General features: G+C 40.7%; 1 protein-coding gene across 2 annotated transcripts in view; it reads left to right on the forward strand.

Moving 5' to 3' along the window:
- Nucleotides 1-25,314, forward strand: part of LOC105562480 — a 201,195-nt gene that overhangs the window by 82,710 nt on the left and 93,171 nt on the right. The window contains exon 1 of one of the 2 annotated variants that reach the window (XM_012013351.1): nt 24,874-25,145. The exons of the other annotated variant lie outside the window; for it this stretch is intronic. Within the exon in view, the coding sequence (XP_011868741.1) occupies nt 25,111-25,145 (35 nt within the window). The 5' untranslated portion in view covers nt 24,874-25,110. Of the gene's footprint in view, nt 1-24,873; nt 25,146-25,314 lie in introns of those variants that run through there. 2 annotated transcript variants of the gene reach the window in all.

The following is a 25,314-nucleotide window of genomic DNA, read 5'->3' on the forward strand; positions in this document are numbered from 1 at the left end:
TCTTAATATGCATTTATTAATCATATCCTATTTGAAACGCTGCGATAACTTGTTACCGAGAGGGAAATCGCTGATATACAAATATCAGATAAAATAAGATAAACTAAGATAAAAAAGATAAAATAAGATAAATAAGAAAACAAGATAAAATAAAAAAAATAAGATGAAATAAGATAATAAGATAAAGTAATGGCCACTGGGCATTAGTAGGCATTGGTGTACAAGATTTTGGTCAGTGGTTTTCCCTTTGCTTGTTATGCTAGAATTACAATTATTTGTTAATAAATATGAACAAGGCTCCAATACCACAAAGATAAAATGAAAATTGATGGTAATAGTTAAAGTAGTAAAATAATAATAGGGGCAATGTGAGCCGTCACCTGAACGAGGGTGATGAATTAAGTAAATAAGTTGTAGTATAAAATATATTATAAAATTGGTAACATCATGATACAAATTGAACGGTTCGGTCTACGAATGTGACCCCCTTCGGCAATACATTATCAAGTATATACAATTGGCCTAAAATCTCTTGTATCGTGCGATACTTGTTCACATTTGCGCGACGCTTTAGACGCGTGTCGTTGAAATATTTTGGAATTATTTTTGTCAGCGTTTCTCCCCTTCTAAATATTTAAACTGGCACGTCATTAGAAAGTACTTTGCTACACGTGCGTTCGTTCTTTGTTAAAGTGGGAAGATAAAATGTGCCATGGCAGCCGTGATGCGATTTCAAGTAGATTCTCATCTTAATCGATTCTCAATCTTCCTCATTTCTATAATGATCAAGATACGAAATGTCCAATCAGAAGACAGTCTATTGTAGGAGAATAATCGTTGGGTGAAATCTCCGCCGGATCTTCTCTGAAATTCACGCGGAATGAGCTCGAACCACGCTGTACTTCTTGCAAAACACTCGATTGCGTTATCGTGTGATTAATCACCGTAATTTGATTTATCTCCGCTGCTTATCTCTTTACCGTGAGTTATCATTTGTTGATATATCCGTGCATTTGAGCTAGATGTGTCTCTTAATTGCACGAGTTTGCATTATGTATGCGGGAGAGAGATTTGCAAGTGATTCGCAAATGCGTGCGCGTACGTGCGCGCGCGCGAGATCCTGATGTAATTTGAGTCTCGCATTAGCGCTGAATTGTAACCTGCGTAATGCGCGCGCTCTAAGACCACCCATCGAAAACGGCGGCGGTGTAAGCTGCTAATTTGGCCGAGGCGGGCTACGGAGCGGTTAATTAATTCGCCGGATTACATCCGCTGATTTGACTATCGCGAGATCCCGTCAGCGTTAGCGTGTCAGCGTAATCAGGCACATAGGCTCGAGTAACTGGATCGTGCGGGGCCCGCCGAGGGGGTGAAAGCCAAGACGATAAGGCTTCTCTTCTTCTTCATTTTGCGTGACGTCCGCGGTGTTCGACGCATTTAGATATCTTGATTCCCCCGGCGCGTTACAAAAATGCATGATGATTCAATAAATGCAATCAGACGCCGGGTAATAACGTGCTTTATGTATCTCAGCGGAGCGATAAAACGCGATACAATCGTTTTACTTCACGCTTCGTCGCGGGAACTTTTCATTTGCTCAAAGAGACGTAGCAGATCGAACCTTACGAAAGAGGGTTGCTGAAAGCGATGTAAATCTTCCTATCGGTATCTAAACGCGGCCGATAAGACGTTTTAATTTTTATCTCAAGCTTGAGGAACTTAAGGAGGACACAAGTGATGTCACGGTAAATGCTGTTTATACCAAACATTTCGCTTTATCGAATTGTACACTGAGCCTTTTAACTTCGGTCATCTTCCAAGCTAAGAAAATGACTTTGCTTATTTCGTTTCGCTTTTGAATAAACCTTTGGGGGATAAATGACGACCAATGCGTCCGTAAAACTTGGAATGAATAGATAAGACGAAAATGATCTTATTTGTTCGGTGCATCAAACCAAACTTTTGCACATACCGAGAAAAGTAACGGGAGTTTTATCGCGGTGACTCGTCTTAGGATTTCCAGTAATCGAGGGCGAAGGGAGTAGAATAGCGAGCTCGTTGCTGTTGGAACTAAAGTCTGATCTACAGTGCGCTCTCTGCGTCTAGAAGCATTCTATTTTGCAGGCAATAAACACGTTTAAGAAATCTGCGCAGGTCGATCAATTGTACACATTGCATGATCGTACATTGTCGACAATTTTTTAAGCGTTTTGATTTGTTTATATAAAATAGAATGTCTCTAGATGCAGAGAGCACATTGTAGATTAGGCTTGAATAAACGCGACAAAACATCACGAAGTCCCACGACAGCGGACTCGCGCACTTTTCTGGCTGCAGGATGAGCCGCTCGACCGTGTCGCCTTAACGAGCCGGGAAACGGAAACCCGTCCTAACAGATCCGGGAACAGGTTTGCCGCGTGGCACGTAATTGCCGGCTGCTTTTGTTGCACCAAACAGCGATGAGCATAAGTATAATACCATAAGTCACCCCGAGCGTCTTCGCGACCTTTCTTCCGTGAACCTTTCCGTCGCGCTAGGAAAGATCTGCAGAACGGATTTGCTCCTTCTTTAAGGTCTGCGTTCGCGATACTGGAACTTGGTCCAAGTTCTAGTTTCGAGAAATGTGTATTCCATGAAAGCTGCGGGTTGACTGGCTACACAGTTCTCGGAACTGGAACTTGGACCAAGTTCTAGTGTCGCGGATACAGGCCTTAAATGTCAATCAATGGACTATCACTGAAAACAGCGAATAGTACGCTACTGAAAATTGCAGTGGTATACTTATAACTGTAAACCAATGACTACTCACTGTTTTCAGCGATAATCCACTGATTGACTTTTAGAGAGTAAAGACCTGTGTCCACGCGATGCTAGAACTTGGTCCAAGTTCTGGTTTCGAGAAATGTGATAGCCAATCAACTTGCAGCTATTCCATAAAAGCTGCAAGTTGATTGGCTATACATTTTTCGGAGCTAGGACTTGGACCAAGTTCTAGTATCGCGGATACAGGCCTTAAATGTCAATCAATGAACTATCACTGAAAACAGCGAATAGTACGCTACTGAAAATTGCAGTGGTATACTTAAAACTGTAAACCAATGACTACTCACTGTTTTCAGCGATAATCCGCTGATTGACTTTTAGAGTAAAGGCCTGTGTCCAAGTTCTAGCATCGTAGACACAGGCCTTTAGATCGGTTCAAACGGGAAACGAGAGCTGTGCATGTTTTATCACAATTGGGTATCTCTAAAGTCCGTAAGGTTGTTAAAATCTCGTTTAAACGAAGGAGAAATGTTTCATTAATTTCCGTAACCTGTAAATTGTATCTGCAGAGTTGCACGAAACTTGTAACTTAATGAAATTTAAATGAAATTTAAAGAGAATCTACAACGAGCTTAGATTATGTATGCCTAGCCAGTTATTATTAATCGTGGTTAATCACGCGCAATGCGATAAATTCCATTTTAAGATTGTAAGATAACGCTTGCGCGAATATCAATTCCGTTCCCTTTTTTTTCGTGCAAGATACGGAGATTAAAATTTTTACCATGTTTTTTTAAACGAAATTATGTATGTATATAATTAAACTTTATATTTGTAATTACATACACACAGAGTAAAATATTATAATAGTGAAACATTCAGGTTCCGTTTTACAAAACTATTTCTAAATCTTTGGCTTTTTTAGAAACGTTACGTTAAACCTTTACTTTTTAAACATCGTCACGTTAAACCATTACCTCATTGTTTTATACCTCAAATTAAAAAGTAAGTTAAAAATACGTCATTTTTCCGTTTGTTTGAGCAATTTTCTCCGCGAGTCGTCAATCTTTTTTCTCTTGCCACTAGAATAGCAATGGCAAGGGAAAGAGGAATGGTTGATACTTTTAATGTTATCGACATCGTTAATCGTGACAGTTTAATTGGAAACCACTTTGATACAGCGCACTTTCGTACGCTGATAGAACCTATGCTAATACAAAGCGCGCGCGCACATCATAGAATTGTAAATGCGACCGACAGGAAATTAATTTTCAAGCGGTGAGTAATGGTGGAAAGAAAAATTACATTATTCAAAAGTGTTTTTGGCGACGAATCGGTTGCACAATGTCGATACACTTACACGAGGCGCGACGCATTGCGGTGGTATTATCAATCGGCTCCGAGCAAATCTCGATAACAATTGCTAAATGATGTACGCCGCACGCCCGATTGTTTGTCTTCAACGTTATTATTGATGCTTCGTCGTTCGAAGAATTGCAAGTTATTTTTCACCGGTCTCGGAAAGTCGCATTAAAAAATGGAGGCCTTGAAAGAAAAGGCGCAGCATTCGGTTTCGGCATGTGTCAAAGTGTTTGTTATTAAGTGAACAAAGAGGCAGGATCGCAATCTTTACATTGTCAGTACCCAATCACCTTCGTTGGCCCCTAAACTCTCCTCTAGACAAACATAGCCTTGTATAAGACATTCATTGTTCCTCTCGCTTCGGATAATTTTGCAATTCAGACTACGTTCGCGGAGTGCGCTATTAACGCTGAAAATGTTATCTATCTTTCTTTGACACATAATGAGCGACAAGGATAAAATGACGCTTTCAGCGCTAAATAGCGCTGATAGTGAGCAGTGTCATTCAAATTTTTTCCATTTTTTTTTGCGTATGCGCAAAGCTATCAAAAGCTAATTTTATCATCTTGTTAGAAGCATACATGTTATACATTTTCTTCATGCATACCTTTTAAGTAAAAATAGGGGCATAATGAGTTTTGCACAATTCTTCTTTTGCATATAAAAAGGGAAGAATAGGAAAATGAAGTATTACATTTACATTCTATTATATTGCCTTTGATCATAACGACTAAAAATTTCATTTTTAATAGCCACTGTCTTTTCTTAAAATATATTTTCTTAAAACATTGCTGTTACAGTGTTCGCAAGATTTCTATCCATTCTTCCAAGATTAATATTTTGTTTTCATTAAACCAGAAGATGTGCGCGCGCGCGCGCGTGCACACCTCGTATGTCTGATGTATGGAGAAACGCATCCCTCGATATAAAAGTTCTTTTCCGTTGATTTTGGTACTTTCCCTAGTATAATACGCCGCAGGTACGGGATGCAAATTTCGCCTCGCTATCTTCCCTCTCCCTCAACAACAAAGTTCTTGTTCCATCGCCGTTGAAACATCAGCGGAATTTACTTCGTGGTCGTCCTCCTTGTGCACAGCTGGAAAACCACGATGGCGCGTCTACTCATCTATGCGATTTTCTGGAGGAATGCACTTACGTTTACGAGCATGCACGCGCTTTATGCTCTACATTGTACGTGCGCAGTGATACTGATATTATATTTACATGCACGTATTTACTTCTTCCTTTCTTTTTCATTTCCAATTTATATAACGTTTCATTCTGGCGCGTATTCTTTCTCTTATTATTTGTATTATCGTTAATCTGAAATTTATACGGAAACTTCGTATACATGAAGAATAATAATGATGATAAACGCATGGTAAAATAATTATAAATTATACGTGCATTTAAAAAATGCATACATTTTTTAAAGAAAATTTATGAACAGTGTTTCGCGGCGAGTTTAAAATGGGCGCAACAAATAATCAATACCAAATAACAATAAAGATACTGTTCGCTACATCACAGGGTTTTTAAGTGGTCGTTTTTTTCAGAATTCGTTCGCGTGACTTGTTGCATTTGCCGACAGTTAACGCATCTATTAGCATTTATAGCTCGTTAATAAACTTCGGGCGTAATATTACTTCGTGATTACGTAATACAGGTAGCAGTTATTGGATAAAATTATATATTTAAATTTTCGCGATATACATATATACATATATATGCGAAAAGAGTATATCATTAACATCTACTTAAGCATGACTTTACGTTGCGTTTAACATGACAGAAAGTTTCACGAGGCGATAGCAAACTTCGGTAATTGTTCTATTCGTGTAGCCACGCAGAAGAAAGCAAAAATAGTATCAATTTGTAAATAACTTTCGATCAAACTTATTTTTATTTATTTTTATTTTTCACGTATTTACAGTGCTTAAATTAGTGGGCCTGATGTGGCCTTTTAAAATAATCGAATCATAAAAACAACGTTATGCAAATTTACACAACTATGAAAAAAATAGCCACAAAGCGCGATTTTCAACAAAGTGATAAGATCTAAGGTTTCTGTTTCCATACTACGAGCTGATTCGCTCCTATCTAAGCGATGTTATTTCCATAACAATAATGGAAAATTGGGAGGAAAAAAGAAAACCTCAGTTGTGAGTTTACATACGAAATCGAGAAACAATCTGGTTTGACTGCAGATCTTTCGAAGTCTTTTTCCATTTTACAATCCTCTGTGAGACGCTTTTGCGCTACGCTTCTTTGTTTTCGCCGAGCTCTATTGCAATTTGTGCAACAAACAATACTTTTTTAACTCGTTTAATTAGTGCTACCGGTGATATCCAAAGTGCGCCATTCACAGTCGCACTTAAATGTGTGCGCACGTGGATGCGTACATACAAGGATATGAAATGCGAGAGCGTGCGAGGTGTAGAATGTGGGGCGTCGCGTTAATACGATTATTTCTCGATTTTAAGACCCAAATTGCAGTTTTTTTTTCCTGTAGAATCGCCGTCGTGATATCCGGCAGGAAAGCGCGAAGGACGGAGGTAATTCAATCGCGACTCGAGCAAACAGAATGCCTTTTCGCGAACGTAGCGTGACATCGTTTGAAAAAATACACCAGTCGATCGGGTTTCTTGCTCTGTTCCTTGCGTTCCTTGTTGTCGGCGGAGGGGACATTCCCACACGACTTCTAAAGCGACGGCGCATCGACGACATCCCCGGCGGAAGACGATATCAGCGCCGCGTCATGATTTCCCTCACAAACGTGGCCCGCTCGCCAACGAGGAAGAGGACGCGGGGCGACGTCGAAGCATCTCGGGGCCCCTTTTTTTCCCCGTATCCCCAGCTCACTTTAAATTCCCCTCGAAATGTCACCGAACGTCGCCGATGCGGGAACTCCGCGGCCGATACGGCGACAAAAAAATGGCACGTATCACAACGGAATGCGAGACGGTCGCGCGATTGTTGAAACGTTACGGCAGTTTTTCGACATTCGATCGACCGGTTCCTCTATCGCGATTCCGCCTTTGCGCCTTGCGGCGGAATTGCGTTTCTCGAGGGACCCTCGTCGCGATTGTACGCTACATATCCGGGAGACTCACTCGTGATAATCGATTTTACGATTATGCACTGCCCCGTTGCGAACCAAGTGATGCATGTGCAGCGTACTGATTGGATGCACATTGATGGACGTTATTAAATCGAATTACGTGCCGATCGTTCCGCATTAACGGGATTATCAAGAGTCGGCGAAATTGAAATTTCTAAGTTTCCGAATTTACATGAAATTCAATTAGTCGAATCCTTGAAAACACTGACTTAGGGCTCTTGTTTCTATTGCCACACCCTCAGAAAGGATTTCTGTTACTGACAATGAGACACAAATTGTTTTGACGCGTCTCTATTTCTCACCACCTCATTTAGCATAAAAATAAGACAATATTAAAATAAAATCAATAATTCTTATTCTCCTCTAGCGAATTAAAAAAGATTGACTTACTATATTGAGACAAGAGTAACTTATACAAATGTAAGTTTGTATATTCTTGCGTTTGGAAGAAATTTTCCCTCCATCTTGCAACGCACGAAGTTGGCACCGCGATATTCGACAAAAGACGAGATATCATTTTATTCTAGATTTCAGAATTTTTCATTTCAGATTAAAATATTCCTTTCTGTATAATAAATATGATTGGCGCTATATCGATCCTATTTTGATACATTAAAGTGTAATAGCATTGAATCCAGAAATTTTTTCTGTGGATGCATCATTGGAGAGAGAGTTGTCATAAAAATTTTAGAAAATGATTTTGCGAAATATATTGAGAGTGATGGGTTACACGGAGAAAAGTCTCTTTTAAAATTTACCCTGAAAATCATGTAATCGTGAAACAACATGGCATTTTGAACAACTTTTTGAGAATTTTTTAAACTTTTATCATACATTCTACTGGTAAAATGTATGGTAAAATTTCAGAAAATTCTTCGAAATGCCGTGTTGTCCCACGATTACATATTTTTCAGGATAAATTTTAAGAGAAAATTTTCCCCGTGTACTGGCCTGCACACCCTCAGAAAGGATTTCTGTTACTGAGACAAAAATATTCTTGACGCATTTATATTTCTCACAACCTCATTTAGCATGAAAATAGCAGACAATATAAAAATAAAATCAATAATTCTTATTCTCCTCTATCGAATTAAAAAAGGTTTACTTACTATATTGAGACAAGAGTAACTTATATAAACCGTAAGCTTGTATATTCTTGCGTTTAGAATAAATTTTCCCTCCATCTTGCAACGCACCGCGATATTCGACAAAAGACGAGATATACTATCATTTTATTCTAGATTTTAGAACTTTTCATTTCAGATTAAACTATTCCTTTCTCTATAATAAATATGATTGGCGCTACATCGATCCTATTTTATGATACATTGAAGTGTAATAGCATTGGATCCGGACATTTTTTCTGTGGATGCAACAACCGACAGCAATATTAATTTAATTTTTGACTGATCTATAATAATGACGTTAAATGATCAAACTGGATAATTATTGAATTGAAAAACGCGTTATCATTAATTGTGGAACGTTGACGCGGTATATTAATCGAATGATTTATGGCGCATTAGAGCGACTCATTAGAGCGATAAAATAAGTGTCAACGCGGAAACGCAAGTGTCGCGCGAATGACTGGCCAGAAATCGCACGCAAAAACATTCGCACTTTCTCCTTAACTCAATGTTCCATTAGAGCATAACGTATTCTGATAAAAACGCTTAGCAACGCGCAGACACACGTCCCAGAAACGACATTTTCTACTAATAAGATATGTGGCTTCCTCTAGCTGTCTCACATTATAACGTGCCGTTACGAACTCGCTCAGAGAAATCTCATATCATTAGTCGGGAGAGAATACTTTTCTCGTCTCGCGAAAAATACTGCACTGTCGAAAAAGAGAGAGAAAGTCTCGCTCGTATTCTAAAATACCGAACGGCACTCGTTCAACCGCGTCAAACGTGGGTCAGCGGACACGCACAATTTCTCAGCGTTATGTTTCTTGCTAGCTATTTGACTCAAATCAAACATTGCCAATTACACCCGCGGTAAGACCGATCGCCAAAATCTCTGCTAATCGACTAAAGCCCTGCCTCCGTATATTCCATTAAGCAAATGATTGTATCGCATAACTGATCAAAGACGGCGCCTCGGTGTATCAACCAGACTGTGAACTCCGTATTACTTAGTATTCCGTATACACATTCAATTTCATTTGAGCCGGATGGCGATTTCATATTAATATATGCCCACGAGCTGATATATACGATATCGTCGATCGCATACGGATACGTCGTTGCACATACTTGTATATAAGTACACGTGAAACGGAGAAAGAGAGAATAAAGAACGAGAAGGTTACCAATGTGGGGGAGCAGAGAGGAGGCAAGGGGGGAGGGAGTAAGGGAGAAAAGAAAAAAGAGAGAAGAAGTAGGCTAAGGTCATCGGTCCACATCCGCGTAGGCGTCATATCTCTCTCTCTCTCTCTCTCTCTCTCTCTCTCTCTCTCTCTCTCATCCGGTTTTCATAAATATTGAGAGAACATTAATAACTGCTAGGTGAAGCCGTTAGAAGCCGATACTGTCAAAGATCTCGTCTCCGTGATTGATCGGCGTAAAGAGTTTTTGAATGCTCGCCCACGTTTTACTAGAAATGTTTGGCATTTTGCGATTCCTTCCTCGCGACTTTGATTACGTTCTAGTTCAACACCCAGGCTCTCTGTTTCTCACAGTGATAATTTCATTGGACAGAGTAGTAGTATTCACACAGTAGTTATTCAGCTGCCGAAGAGCTACGAGAGAATCTTTTACGGGAAAAACGACCATTTTTGTCGTGCACTACATTAACTAGATAACTGTGTTTCATATAACATAAAGGAAAATAATTCTCGAACTGAGCCTTCGCGTGAGAAACGATGCACCTCAAAGATTTTCCCAATATCTGAAACGATATACTGTTATTTCACATAAAACAATGTACGGTTTAATTAAAATTAACTGGTTCGCCTCGGTTAAAAAGAATTGTGTATAAACTCATTTTTACGACTTAATAAAAAGTGTATCTTTTTTACATTTATAAATAATTAAAGCTTCTTCTTGCTCTTTTCATTTACGATGCAATATGTTTATGTATTAACAGTGCGTATGTTTACAAGAAGGAGAGAAAAGATAATATTGAAAGCAATTCTTTATTTGTACCACGGGCTACTTCAGAGATTCTGTGTGTTCGTAATGAAAATGTTGTGTCGTTACGTGTGAAAAAATGTTACATGTCCACGAAAACTCGTGTAAATTGGAAAGTTTATTTCGTTTCAATTGATACAAAACTGTATAAAACCTGTTGATGTAAAAAGAGCTTTATAGATGTGGTAGCTTCGAGAATCACTTGAATGATTTCGAGCAATGATTTTGCTCCTCGAAACCGCCCTTGAGGAACAGTCGGAAATTGGAGCGGAGGCGAGTAAATTTCCGTCGCGATACGAGACAGCAGCGGAGAGTTGACCAAGGTAGTCCGGAGAACAGGCCGAGCTCGCTTGTTCCCTTTTACGTACGCTCGATTTGCGACGAAGCAACAACAAGAATGCCCCGACGAGGATTCCGAGGCGGAAGTCGAATGTTGGAAACCAGGACGGGCGGTGTCTCGTGTCTCTCCTCGCCTCATTGTGCGACGGTCACGTGAGAGCAGAAACGGAACTCCCGTTGTAATTTCGCTGACAACGGTGGATTTAATTGCCCGCCTGCCCGTCGAAAAAGAGAGATAGGAGAAAGAGCCGCGATGAAACGCGCGTTTCTGCGATTCTGTGACACCCCCATTCGCGACTGGCGATACGGGGACAATCTTGTTTGTTTCTTTCGGATTTTCATTCTCATTCCAAGCCGGGAGAGACGGCGCGCTTAATTATCGCTCGGTAAAGTGACAAAGGGTTTAAACAAAGGTTGCTTGTGAATTTGATGATGAAAGCAGAGACTCCTTTTGTAGAGAAGTAGTTAATTTGCACGATAAAGAGCATTTTTCTTCTTGATAGCAGTCTCCGAAGCGTTTCAGGACCAGTTTAATTTCTCTTAATCCTTCTAAGAAAAAAGGATATGTAGTTAATTGAAATATGCGAAATGTGGCTACAAAGCTTCTTTGATTTGCAATTTTACTTTTAAATTTAATTACATTTTACTTCTCAATTTTCAGTCAGTAATACAATTGAAATGCGAATCGAATGGAATATGAATTCTCTCTTTTTGTGAAAATTGGTGTAATGAGAATTAAAAACGCTATCGATTGGAAACGCTGGGTCGCATATACCATACATTATAATATACACGCATATATCATACATGTAGGGGGTAGTTGCAATTATTTTCGAACGTAGACAAGATATGAATACGCGTCGTAGTGAACGAATTATTGAAACAGAGATTATCCTATTACTCAATCAACAAACCGTTTATTACACACAAATATGATTATGGCCAATCATGTTTCCATCGTTTATCAATATACATAATAAATTATATACACACTTTACATATAATCGAGATAAATGATGAAAGTAATAGGTTGTGGACCAATCAAATTTCAAAGTAACAAAGAGTAAATTTTTATAAAAGCGATATGATTTAGAGTTTACAGAATCACTTTGTGTCAAAGTTAAATATTTAATGATTTCTAAATTACTACGAAACGTGCAGATTTTATTTTGAGGCGCAGTTTTTCATTTTCTGGTTAACTGTTAACCAGAGGTTAGTCGACTCTCTATCCTTTTTTATATTATTATCTAAGAAGAGACAGAGAATCGACGTCTAGTTGACAGTTAATTAGAAAATGAAAAATCAGGTCTAAATGTTGAAACGATCATGGGGCGGATTTGCTGAAACTGTAGTTTCAGAAACGGTGCATATTAAATTTAGCAGTTATGTCTATGTTAGCTAATATCTTTCGAGGAAACGTAACGCGTTGTCTTAAGTGAAAAGGTGAACGTTAATTAGCGGTCGGATAATTAAATTACCGAAGTTGTCGCTTGCTGACGGGCACTGGACTTGGCTGACCGATCTCAAAATTCATCGCGTTTCATACGGAGCAAGCGTAGAAATCTAATTACACGCGGTGTAATGCATTTTCCTCCACCTGTGCGGGAATCTACGCAGTACCGCCCCGTCGCTTGTGCGACTTTTGACGTCAACCGTTTCCACGGTCTCTAAATTTGGATTTTGCAGCGCGCAAACATCTCGAGTATCCCGCGACTAATTGCACCGAAAGTCCATTAGAGTGATTATTCGAATTTCCCGTGAACACCAATCGTTTATTATTCAGCGTGACAAATTTTTGGAGAGACCGATAAAGGGGAGATAAAAGGCCAATGCGAGCCGTACGCAGAGATTAAAGGCGCAGTCTCATTCGGCGCAAGGACGTTTATGATATTATAAATGATATTGTAAATTGAAATCCTTGTGTTTCTCGAGACGATCGTCCCCGTATTCCTTTCTCTCACTATGCCAGAGTCACATCTCCATGATGTTACTTACGAGGATATAGGGAAGTAATGTAAAGTGTACCGAGAAAAAACGTCGACCGTCACGTAAAGGTGAAAGGACGAGAAGACGAACTTTTGGAGTTTTTACTCTTTAAAAATCAATCGGTGGATTATCACTGAAAGCGGTGAATAGTCACTGGTTTACAGTTGTAAGTATACTGCGATTTTCAGTGGTATACTTAGAACTGCAAGTCAGTGACTGTTCACCGCTTTCAGTGATAATCCACTGATTGGCTTTTAAAGAGTATCATATATACACAGTTGAAAAATTTGTGTTAAATTTAACGGATATCACATGTCCCAAACGGTCCGCACAAATTTTTGTGTTAATTTAACGTGATGTGGATACGTTAAATGATGACACTAATACTCTGTTAATATTTTAACACAAAATAAATGTGCTGTTTTAACATTTCTTTTCGGGTATTTTAATAATTTTACATTTGAGGTCAATTAACACAAGAGCAGTATGTTAAATTAACACATGAATGTGTTAAACATTTGATACAAAAATTTTATCCGACATTAACAAGAAAACAAATTTTTCAACTGTGTAGGTTTGGGAGACCATTAACATGCGAGTTAAAAGGTATCTCGAGTTCACGTGGAAACGAGCAAGTTCGCGTGTAACATACGTCGTTACACGGGTCATTTGGTGTGACAAACTCTCGCTACGAGAGTTACAAAGTTTCGTTGAAAAGTTCGACGGGAGGCGTCGATGATTGCGCTCCAGCGAGAGTTTATTGCATGTAGATGCGTGGCCGTGTGTTATTGCGTTACTGCAATTCTTCAGGAGGTTACCAAACCGGAAACAAAGTGCCCCGGATGAAAATTAAGTCCCCGGGAACGGGTTTCCTTACATGGACGAGCGGAGGAACTCGCGTGTTACGTATTACAAAGTAACGCTTTAATTACGCGTGTACCGGGACCGGTGTAATTTTCTACAACTATTATCGTTACGTTACGCTACCGTTACGATCGGATTGCCGTGCCGTATGAACGATAATATCCAACGCGATACTTTTTGCCACCGTCCCGTCAATTCCGGTCCTTCCAACCGAACGCCATCGCGCCGAGAACTTTGCGCTCCAAACTTTTCTCATCGTCGCGCGCACCTACTTTCGATCCGCCGTTATTTACAATAGCTGCAAGTTGATTGGCTACACATTTCTCCAAACTAGAACTTGGGCCAGTCACTGCACTCACTGGTTTACAGTTGTAAGTATATATCACTGCAAGTTTCAGTATACTATTCACTGTTTTCAGTGATATCCATTGATTGACTTTTAAGTCCTGTATCCACAACTTGGACCAAGTTCTAGCATCGTGGACACAGGCCTTTGCTCTCTAAAAGTCAATAATTGGATCATCACTTAGGTGATTATCCTATTAACATTGGATTGTCATAGACTTCGCGATTGCACCTCCGATCGCGGTGCGTTCTACAAATTGGCTCTCCAATCCATCCTTCGCCTCGAACGGATCGGAAACTTAAGTCGTGGACTACTGATAATCGTGGAATATTTGCGACGATACATATATTCTTCCAGTTTTTCTCGTCTCGTCTTAATTATACTATACATACATATATATATATATATATATATATATATATATATATAATCGTAATGAGATCGCCGATGTGATATGCGGGATTAAAAGTTTCCCGCTATTACCGCGAGCTCGACCGCCGTGCCTGGCACGTATGTAGGTAGCCGAAGGATTAATTACTTCGTTACCGCGCGCCTCTACGCGGAGTCGTGCGAGCGAGAGAAATTACGGGCACGGCGCGCGAGAAGTAAGAAGAAATGCTGAATGAAAACGAAGAACCGTGAATGGGTGCTCTTCCTCGAGGTGCGGCGGCAGGTGTTCATTCTTCTGCTCTAGAATTATCCCGGCGTTTCCATCTCGTGAAACGCGCATAAAGAATGTTATTACGGCGTCGCGCTTGTCCCGTCTTTCGTCTCAATGCCCCAACATTACGGCGTTTTGTTCCTCATCCTCCCCTTTCGCGGCTTCCTTTTTCGCACCTACGTGCACGCGCGTGCAACGTACAGCGTACGCACACAAGGCGCACATGCGAAACTTATGTAAATACGCGTTCCTCTATTTTTTTTTCTTCACCGCGCAAAGTCGCAGAGCTGCTTACTCAGGCTCATCTCTATGCCGAGCTGCTCCAGCAGGAAACAAACGTTCCCCGCGAGGACACGTAACGCACGGCGTGCGTTACGTGCGCGACAATTATGCGATATTTATTAGAATCGATACGAGAGATACTTTCGGAGCGGCGCGGACGCCTTTCACACGGGCGCGCGATCTCTTTTCTCGCATTGATAGCGTTGAGAAACTCGGGTGAAAGTAAAATATACTCGCAGCCTTGAATGACATTGTGCAGAATGTTGCCCGGTATCGTGAAAATAAATCGAACGTGCAGAAGCGAATGTCTAGGATATATAATTACGCAGCGTGAAAATACGCTGACGGTTATGTGCACGATTGCATTAAGTACTCGCGCGTGAAGGGATCGGCGGAATTTTACGCCGGAATAAGATTCGATCTCGATTCTCCGCGATTATTCAAAAATGTCCGTAGGATCCGTAAGGTGGACGTTAACGTTAACAGCTTTCCGATGCTCCAATAATTCCGATCTCACCCGCGCACTTTCACTGTACTCGCGAACTCAAGTTCCGCTCAAATCCGTCTTTCGTGCAGCTTTCATTACCGATATTTGTGCTCCGAACTTCTCCCGCTGCATGCGAGTACTTGAGCGCGCCGTGAATAACCGCTATTTTCGAAATACGGCGCAATTATGTAACAATTGTGCAAGGACTGTAGAACTGGAAACTATGACACCGGTGCCATTAACGAAGACGTATTGGGTAGACCTGCAGCATTGTGCCGCAAGGAAGCGAAGGAGTTACCGATGCAACAATTGGAGTACGGTAATTTGCAATTAATATTGGCAACGGTCTATTGACTCGAATAACAGCCCTCGCTTATAAGCTGCACTTAAACATTTTTTAATACAAAGTTTTAAACCATTTCCTTCGGAGTGCGAGGTACAAAAAAATACCATTGCGCGTCGGCATATAATTTTGAGTACCTTTGTCGTTTGTTATTAAAACGTAATCGTCAAATTGATACTTGACTGAATGAAAAAATTTGCTATTCCGATTAACTTTATTTGGTTAAAACGTAGAAACGTGTGCGCATCCATCGACGTTATTATATCGTATTTAAAGAAATATATATACGTATTCGCATTCATTTGAATGTTGCGAACGTCCATTACTTAATATGCTTATAAATATTCCTTCCAAGAAATTAGCGGACGATAGAAAAACTAATGACGAGGTGTTGATTTGGGCTAGTGCCCGTCTAGCGTTTGTCCAGTTAAACTATCTAGGAAATACTAGACAGACGCCTGGAACCGGACTAGTTTTTCTCGGGCAAATTTCCACACGGACATATGTAATGGATTTATACGCGCGATACGATGCTACTGACAAAATAACATCGGTTTTCACTCGTGTTTAAAATATTTGATTCTGTCTTTCGTTTGACACGGGCGATCGTAGGATTATTTGTTGTTAATTATTAAATCGGAAAAGGCAGCTACGGTGCCACGATTGACGGCGCCATGTCTCGAGGCTAGAGCGCGTTTTAGCATCGTAAAATTGATACGTACCCACTAAAGCGGCCCGTAAATTCATCGGTAATTGCGCTGATGATGCGCGCGATGGCGTTTTATTGGGGCTCGAGGTTTACCCGTCTCTCCTTCACGTTGATTTGTACGCGAGCGATAGTGTTTCTAACGCAAAAATAGAGAACGCGAATCGAGCGTGAGCCACGTTTCGGCGGAGAATCGCGTTTTACGATCGCAGTCGCAATTTAAGACCTAAGGATCGATTCACTCGCAATCAGTACCGTTTTATCATCGTTTTCCATAGCAGCGATGTCCTTGCCAGCCACCTGCCGCGCGTCGTGGATTCGTCACTTAAAAACACGATATTTCGCACGTCGCGGCGAGACGTAAACGAGTTAATTTACTTGCACGGCGTTTCTAAACTACTTCGTCACGCGCTATCACTACTTTGAACGTCGCTATCCGCGAGAGCTCGTTTTATCGTAATAACATACACTTTTTTTTGTTGTCATTGTAAAAGCGTGGTTAAAACTTGTCACGCTCTTTCACGAGAGCAAGAGGATAAAATAAAATCGACTTATCTCCCCGATCTGTTTTACATGCTAATATTTCGGTCACTCTCTCGCCAAATAAGAAATTAAATAACAACGACAAGATTATTAACGATCCGACGATAGAGTAAATAAGGATAACCAAAATGAAAAACTTATAGTCGATCAAGCGCACAAATTAGGTGGTTTATTTAAATGTAATACAATGTTTGTATTTAAATAAACCATTTAATTTGTACCAGTTTGGTCGACTATAAGCTTTTCACTTTGGCTTGATCTTATCACTAGCGACAAGAATACTTCAGTAAATAAGGAAAACATTGATATATATATATATATATATATATATATATACAGGGTGTCCTGAAATTCGCGAATCAAAATACCATAGCAAGAAAGTCGTTGAAAAAATAGATTAAAAAGTTATTTGCCATTTTTCCTTCCGAGCAGTAGTTTTTTTTAGATAAAAAGGTTCAAAACGGACCAATCATACATTACGGTTGAACGGAAACTTGTCCGTGAGTCGCGCGTCGATAGTGTTAATGCACTAACACTCACGGACAAGTTTCCGTTCAACCGTAATGTATGATTGGCCTGTTTTGAACCTTTTTATCTAAAAAAAAAACTACTGCTCGGAACGAAAAGTGGCAAATAACTTTTTAATTTATTTTTTCGACGACTTTCTTGCTATGGTATTTTGATTTGCGAATTTCAGGACACCCTGTATATCTTGTCGATACTCTAGGTTGATTATTACGGTAAATTCTGGGATGTCGGACGCCAACAAAGGGCGACCGTCAAGAAGGCGTTACGAGTAGTTGCGTCGGAACGGTGACGACGAGGAAAGTAGGGGGAGAAAAAGTTGAAAAAATACCGCCGGTGACGGGATAGTAAATACGAAACCTAGAGACACGTCTGATAATACGAGAGTGCGCGTATAATGGCGCCCACGGCTCTTCCTAGTTAGATAGTGGCCTTTAAGTGAGCGCAGCCACCAACACGGCGGTACCGTGAGTTATTCGCCCCCCGCGCTTCCGCGATGCTTTGATTCCGCTGAGCCGTTTCGCGCGGGTTATAAATTAAGGGCGGTCCACGCGGCGTTTCGTGGAGAATTTATCACGCCGGGGGCCGAGCGCCTCGGGAGAGAAAGAGAAATCGCTGTCGCTTCGTTACATGTACGCATTATCGCGATATAGAGTAAATCGGCTAATCAATTTACGTCGCCGCGTGTATCGCGAGCCGAGGCCTAATTGCGCGGTGAACGTTAATTACGTCAGAATTTTTTTTTTTTTAGCAGAGCCGCGACACAGCCTCAGCTCTATCTCTGCTTCGCACCGTCGTGGTTACACCAATCGCCGTAACTGTAAAATCTGCGTTCACGATGAGATGCGAATTGTCGGATGGTTATCGGACGATATCAAATGTGTATGATTCGAGAGAAATTTACATCCGTACAATATTTTCTATTCCAGAAATGAACCGTTAAGTTATTATCGCGAACGCTGTTGATACCACAAAGAATGCGCTTGCCGCTCCGCACATTCCGGAAATGGTATAATAATACAATGACTATTTTCAATCGTACAATCGGACGGAGTTGCCTCGCCGTTTCGCGGGAAACTCTAATCCACCTTCGGCACGGAGTCTCGTAACTAAGGTTTCACGACTAAACTATAAGACGATAAGTTCTCCCATCGACTACGCTAAGGTTAAATGTTCGCATAACTTCCGTCCAGGAATTTAATAATAAATTTCTTCGTTGGGAGGATGGGGTGCGCGGGGGTCAATGTAATAACTCGAAGAAAATATTGTATAAATAGCGCTATTTGACGCTATTTGACGTGGTCCAAACAAGCAATCGGGCGCGTCTGCACTGAGAAAATTTTTCATCGGCTAAACCTATTAAATAGTGTCTCCGATGGTTAATTTTTCCGATTAAATTATGGATACATGAAGTTCGATTGAAAAACCGATCATATTTTTCATCGAATATACAATTTTAATTGGCTATATCCGTTTGTTATTATGTAATTGGATTATATTTAAGGTGGTTATTTCGTAAAATCATTTATGTGAGAATTGTTTCAAATTTTTACAGTTTATTCTTTACATTAATACGTGCAAATTAAGACTAATTAAATTAAAATTGACCGTCTCAAAGTTCTAAAAAAAAAAAAAAACAAAAATGTTAAAGTTTGCTACGTTACACGAAATATTACGTGTAAAACGCGTTAAAAAAATTATTATACGTAACAATATAATTCGTTGTTACACGTGAAATATTATTTACACATTTTGTTATGTGTTAAAATATTAATATTTGCGTTTGCAAATGATGTGAGAAACAAATATGTTATAAAGTAAAATAGAACGAATAACTGGAAAAAAATCAAAATTATTGGCCGTTCCGTTTCAACAATATAAATAGTTAAAACGGAAAAATGGGAAGAATCAGTAGTAGACATGAGTGTGGTGTAAGAGATGTGGCAGCAGCGACTCAAACTATAATCTTTCGAATCTTTTTACATTATGTATTGATCGTAAGTGCATTCTTTAGAACAATATTGCGTCAAGATATATCATTGTAATAATTGAGTGCTGGTTCCTGTCTGAAAGAAACTTTGGAGCATTACTGTCGCGAAACAACTACCTTAATCGGCCATTTTTCTCAGTGTGCACCATATATCCAGGTTTGACTTCACTCGAATTACGTCGGTCTCGAGATTAAAATTATCCGCGAGAGATCAAGGTAAATGCGCCCGAAGACGCTTTGGCGTTCTCACGTCGACACGGCAGCGGTACCGCACAGTGGATATCACAATCAGTTTTGACAGCGATAACCGCGACAATTGCGCTTGAGACCATTTTGACACGATCCTGCCCTGAGGGAGCGCAGCCGCACTAGCCGCGTATTACGAATATTGTTAGTAGACGTGTGTAGGCGTCAGGTATCGGATCCTGACACCGGTTGTTAATACGCCCTCACGCGTAATGAATGATACGCGGTCACGTGTGCCTCTCCCCCGGCGCGGCTTTTCTACGCTATACCTTGGAGTGCCTAGTTAACGTCGTAGCGTTAACAAGTTCCGCGCGGTTCCGCGAGCTATTTATGCTCTATTTTAACGCAACGACGGGCACCGTTCTAGGAGCACGGATACGGTTTTTTTCTTCTTTAAAATGTCAATGGTGATCGACGATCGCGTAGTGCTCGTTAAATCGTCCTCATGGAGCGATTTGTTTTGTCACTAATCTAATTAATCCGGTATAAGTTCGCTTGGTACTCTTTTTTTGAGAAATCGCGCGTCGAGAAAGTTTGTTAGTTTTATTTGTAGGTTTTATTGATGTTGCAATGTTAATAATTACATTAATTCAGCTGAGATAGTTGTTATATTTTATGCCAATAATCTGATCTTTTTAAAAATCATACTTTTATGGAATAACACACGCCTGGAAATTTGTCCGCGTGACTGAGGAGATTGCATCTTGTTATTCGAACCGAAAAGAAATTCTACCGAGCAATTATGTCCGCGACGCCTAAGTACAGAAGGTGATAAAATACGCCGTGAAAAGCGCGGCTTCAATTTCAACAATTCGGTATCCGTCCCCGCGCGGAAGATGTTCTCGTGCAATTGCATTCTGAAGATATCGTCGCGGAAGAGATGTCGCGGGAATCAGATTTATACGACTCCGTCCAATTTATATGATTGCTTTTCAAATGCGCGCCGTTCATCGATGCGATTTATGGCCAACGTTATTCCGTCGTCGGGGTATATTACGTATGGCGCGTCCTTGGCTCCCCTTGCAGCCTGTCGATGGAGGATCCTTTCATCGAATTTAAAGATTTTCCCATTTAATTGGACATCGACCGACGCGTTGCGATTTAATGCGGTTTTTAACATCCGCCAGCGCGGATATCGCGACTCGAATTAACATTTTAATGAAGTCAAGTCCGTTTAGAATCGTGCAAGGAATAAAAATCTGACTTAAATGCACGGCTGATAATTAAGTCGCGTGTACATTTAGACTTCCAAGTTACACGTAATTGGAAAATTTGCAACAGGGATTTTTTTTCAGAGAAAAATACCTACTTGAAAATCAGCTAAGAAACTTGGCACTCGACGGAAGTTGCGGGAAACTCGAGGTAAATCTTACGTATTGCGTGATGTAATATTCCCGATACCGCGAGACTACGTAAAGCTCTGTCATATAACGGGGATTTGTGCTTAATGGACTGAAATGTATTGTGCAACATTGCCTGCCGCGCGTCGTCGGGCACAGTCATCGAGCCTCGGTGGCCTTTAGATGTTCTCACGATCGCGAAAGAATATATATATATATATATATATATATATATGTGTGTGTGTGTGCGCTTACCACTCCGGGCTCGAAATCGCGTGTCTTCGACTGCGCGCGGATTACGGTTGTGACGCCCCGCGGCTAATGGCCAGCTCGATTTTACGTTCGTTTCCCTCGCGATCCTGTGTCGTTACTCGTATAACAAACGAAAATGCGTTTGCGGCGAAGCTTTCGCTCCGCGCGTCTCTGCCTTTTTTTCCTGTACACTTTGTACAAATGAAAACCAAGCAATGTCTGTTTTTGTACGGATGCAGAACGTAAATTGTGGCTGTAACTTGTCTGAATATCTGGGACAGCGGTTTCCGAAATGGTCAAACGATATCGACGAGAATTTCTTATAAAACGCAGCTTAATATTATTCCATCGCGAAAATGGAGGGCAGCTGAAATTTAATTCAGAATTTTATATCCCGCAAAGTTTTGAAAACTTGTGGAATAAAACGAAGAGTCCGACATATTTTATGTATTTGTACGTGTACAAATTAAGAGACGTTATCTCTAACATAATTCTGTTTTTATCCGTAGAATAGAGTAAGCAACAAGTAGACAAACTATCGCTCGTTCGCGCGCTATCTTTTTCCGAGGGGTAAACCGCTAAGGGCATTGTAGTGTGCATTTTTTAGGCATTAATTTGGGCATTAGGCCTTGCTGGGGCATTATAAAGATAAAATAAGATAAAATAAGATAAGAAGATAAGGTAATGCCCACTGGGCATTAGTGGGCATTGGTGTACAAGACTTTGGTCAGTGGTTGCCCCCTCGATAAAAGCGTTTGACGTATCTCTAAAGTATCTCGACAGTTGCCAATTTCGGCTCGATGTAACATTTATGAGTTCTCTGTAGCGTTTTTTTCTTCCTCGCGGATAATATGTACGTTTCGTTGATCCTTTTCAGTCCTCCCGTACCTTGCGCGCCGACGAGCGCGCACCCATCGCCGGAGCAGGTCTGCGTGGGTGCGTGTCTTGTTCGCGAGGCGATGTAATTGCCAGTTTGTCCGCTAAATAAAATAGCGATTAGCCCGCCGAGGAGGAAACATCGGGGCGTGCCGGTTCCTCTTCGAAATAAAGCTCCCCGACGTTCCGATAATAATGAGCTTCGCCTCCACGGAGTGTCGAGGCGTTCCACGAACGCGCACGCATGTCACGCATGCACTACGGGTGGGCATTTTTACTTTCACGCGCAGTTTTATTCTGCGGCTAGGGACGCACGGAAAGCGGATTATACGGCGAAAGGTGTCTTAAATCAATACCCCAGCCTTCTCGGAAGTATTTTCAATAATGATCGTGCAGCTTGAGAGAGAAGACACATGTATTCTTGTGCTGTACACTGTCTTTTTTTACTGCTATTGTTATTGACGCTCCGTCATTCATTTTTTTAACAAGTCACTTGCGTCCCGGGAATTCATATCTCGGCATCGAACAGCCGGTCGGTTTTGCAATATAATTTGTCTTACAGTGATGTTAGGTGGTAAACTTAGTTTCCGCGGTGTTTTTTGTTCAACAACCTCATTTATTTCGATATCAAAAGCAAAAGATACACCAATCAAAGTATTTGCCCTCGCTAGCTATACATTTTTCCCATCTTTCTGGCAACGAGTGGATTTCGCAACGATAGAACGATTGGTCTTCTGATGCAATCCATTCATCGGGCCATTTTCGCACATCCTCGTAATTTTGGAAGTGTGTATCCACCAAGCCGTGCTGCATCGATCGGAACAAGTGATAATCTGAAGGGGCCAAGTCTGGTGAATACGCTGGGTGCGGGAGAACTTCCCACTCGAGCTGCATCAGTGTCTCCTTGACGGCTTTTGCAACGTGTGGTCGAGCGTTGTCGTGCAAAAGAATAACTTCCTTTCCTTTTGAATCTTTCCCATTGCATGTAGACGTTTGGAAACAGCCATCGGAGTAACATTTAACGCTGCAGACAATTCTTGGAGCGCTTGAGCTGAGTTTTCGTCCAATAATGCTTGCAACTCCGGTGCCTTCAAGCTTTTTATTCAAACAAATAAGGTTTTGTATAAGCATATGTTGTTTCAATGAAACAAATCTCGGTCAAATAAATGGGAATACTAAATCCAAAGAAACCTTTTTCTCTGTGCACGATCTAACGATCTTCCACGAAACAGATTTCACTCCAGGGCTAATAAATTCATGGCGGAACCAACAGATGATGCCTGTTAATTTAGCAGAAACTCCGCTCACATTAGGACCCTATCTCATAATAGGGGATTTTCCCCTCTATTGTCAATTCTTTCAGGTCTATTTTCGAAATTCCCACGATAAATGCGATTCTCTCGTCGCGCGCACAACTTGAGAGATACTATATGAATTATTAATTTATTTTCTCCTGCCTTACTCTTATCCGGCTGGATGCTGCGCATGAATGTAACGCATCTTAAATTATGTCAGTCGCAATAGCGCTTGTCCAGAGTCCAGGATTGTCGGCAATTAAAGTAACGAGTCAGTTCTAATTTCGTGATTGTTAGACGAGAGAAGAAAGGCGAATTACAACCCGCGCGCCGGGGCATTTTGATGCGTTTTTCCGCATGCGGCGCACCGTGAGAGCGCGCGTGCAGCGCGCGTCCGCGTGTAAGCGCGCGCGGCCACACACTCGCCGGCCCCACCGCTTCCCGTGTAGGAGTAGAAAGTTGCTATTGTGCTGGGATCTGGTTTTATATAAATAGCTGCGCCGCGCGCCGGCGGTCGCGAGCCGCGGCTGCGTTTCTTCTCACCGAATGATATAAAGTAACGCCGCCGCCGCCACGGGCGAAAACGGCGGATCCCTTCCGCCGTTTGTGATTTTTACGGCGCGCACTCTCCTTGATCGCCGCTGATCCTTCCCCGCGTCGCGTTGCCGCGCACTCGTTTCAGCGCGTAAAGAGATCAACGTGCGCGATCGTTGTTCGTCGCCGCGAGTGTATCGCGCCAATCGCGCCCGCGATCCTTTGCGATTCTCCGCGGATGTACTTTAATGTCACGCACCTACTTTGGTATCATTTGTTACGTGCCGGAGGTGCACGAGGGAAATAATACTTCATTCCGAACTAATAGCACGTTTTATTATCGATAAAGTTCAACTGAGCACTTTTGGAAGGTTAACATTTTTCCATCTCGGAAGTGCAAATAGGGATTTGTACGAATTCCACGATCTGCCGCGAATTATACATGTTTAAGTATGATATTTAACAATTAAATATGCATAGGTTGATTTCAAGATACGATGAGACTGAAACTGAATAAAATAATAATAATCGAACCTTGAAAATAAAGGGGGATATATAGAAAGGTAAAAGTTAAAATGTACCTTTCTGCATTTCTAATGTTCTCCTTTTCAGTCTGTTATACATACAATAAAACAATTGATACAAATGATAATAATTTAACATATTTAATATTGCTCAATTGTGTCGATGTAAAAGATAGAATTTTCTACGTGTGCGTAAGTTATATTTACATAGTTGATTAAATATATTAAATTACTGTCATTTGCTATTATTTTATTTTTATTCGTTGCTAATTTATAATTGCACAAAAATTATTTTACACAATATATGGGAAAATTTATTTTCCACGGTTACTCTTTGAAGACCTAGCCTAGTGAGCTCATTATATCGACCGCATTAAGCTAATTGGATTACTGTTATAATGACGATAGTAAACATTGACCGACTTCTCTCCAAAATCGGTAGATCGGGACTTCCTTGACTGAGAGGCGGGTTAATGTTTGCCTGAACATTTTGAATAATAATAAAGAAAAGTAAATGAAATATCGACGCAATTAATGATTATTTACTGTCAACTAATTGTCTTTTTCGATTTATGTTTCAGGTAAGACGATATGCAATCTAGAGAGGATGTTCAGCGCTTTTCACGGTAAATATGTATTAATAAGCAAGATTTAGTCGACCTTAACTGGCCAATGTTAAGGATGTATCTGAGATACGATCATTGACAAAAATCCCCCAAATTCGAAAAACTGGCATATCTACGCTAAACATGCAGTAAACCTAGTGATAACTGATATAAATGATAACTAACATAG

Source organism: Vollenhovia emeryi, unplaced genomic scaffold (genome assembly GCF_000949405.1).
Source record: "Vollenhovia emeryi isolate VEMERY1.0 unplaced genomic scaffold, V.emery_V1.0 DF939187.1, whole genome shotgun sequence".
Taxonomy (NCBI): domain Eukaryota; kingdom Metazoa; phylum Arthropoda; class Insecta; order Hymenoptera; family Formicidae; genus Vollenhovia; species Vollenhovia emeryi.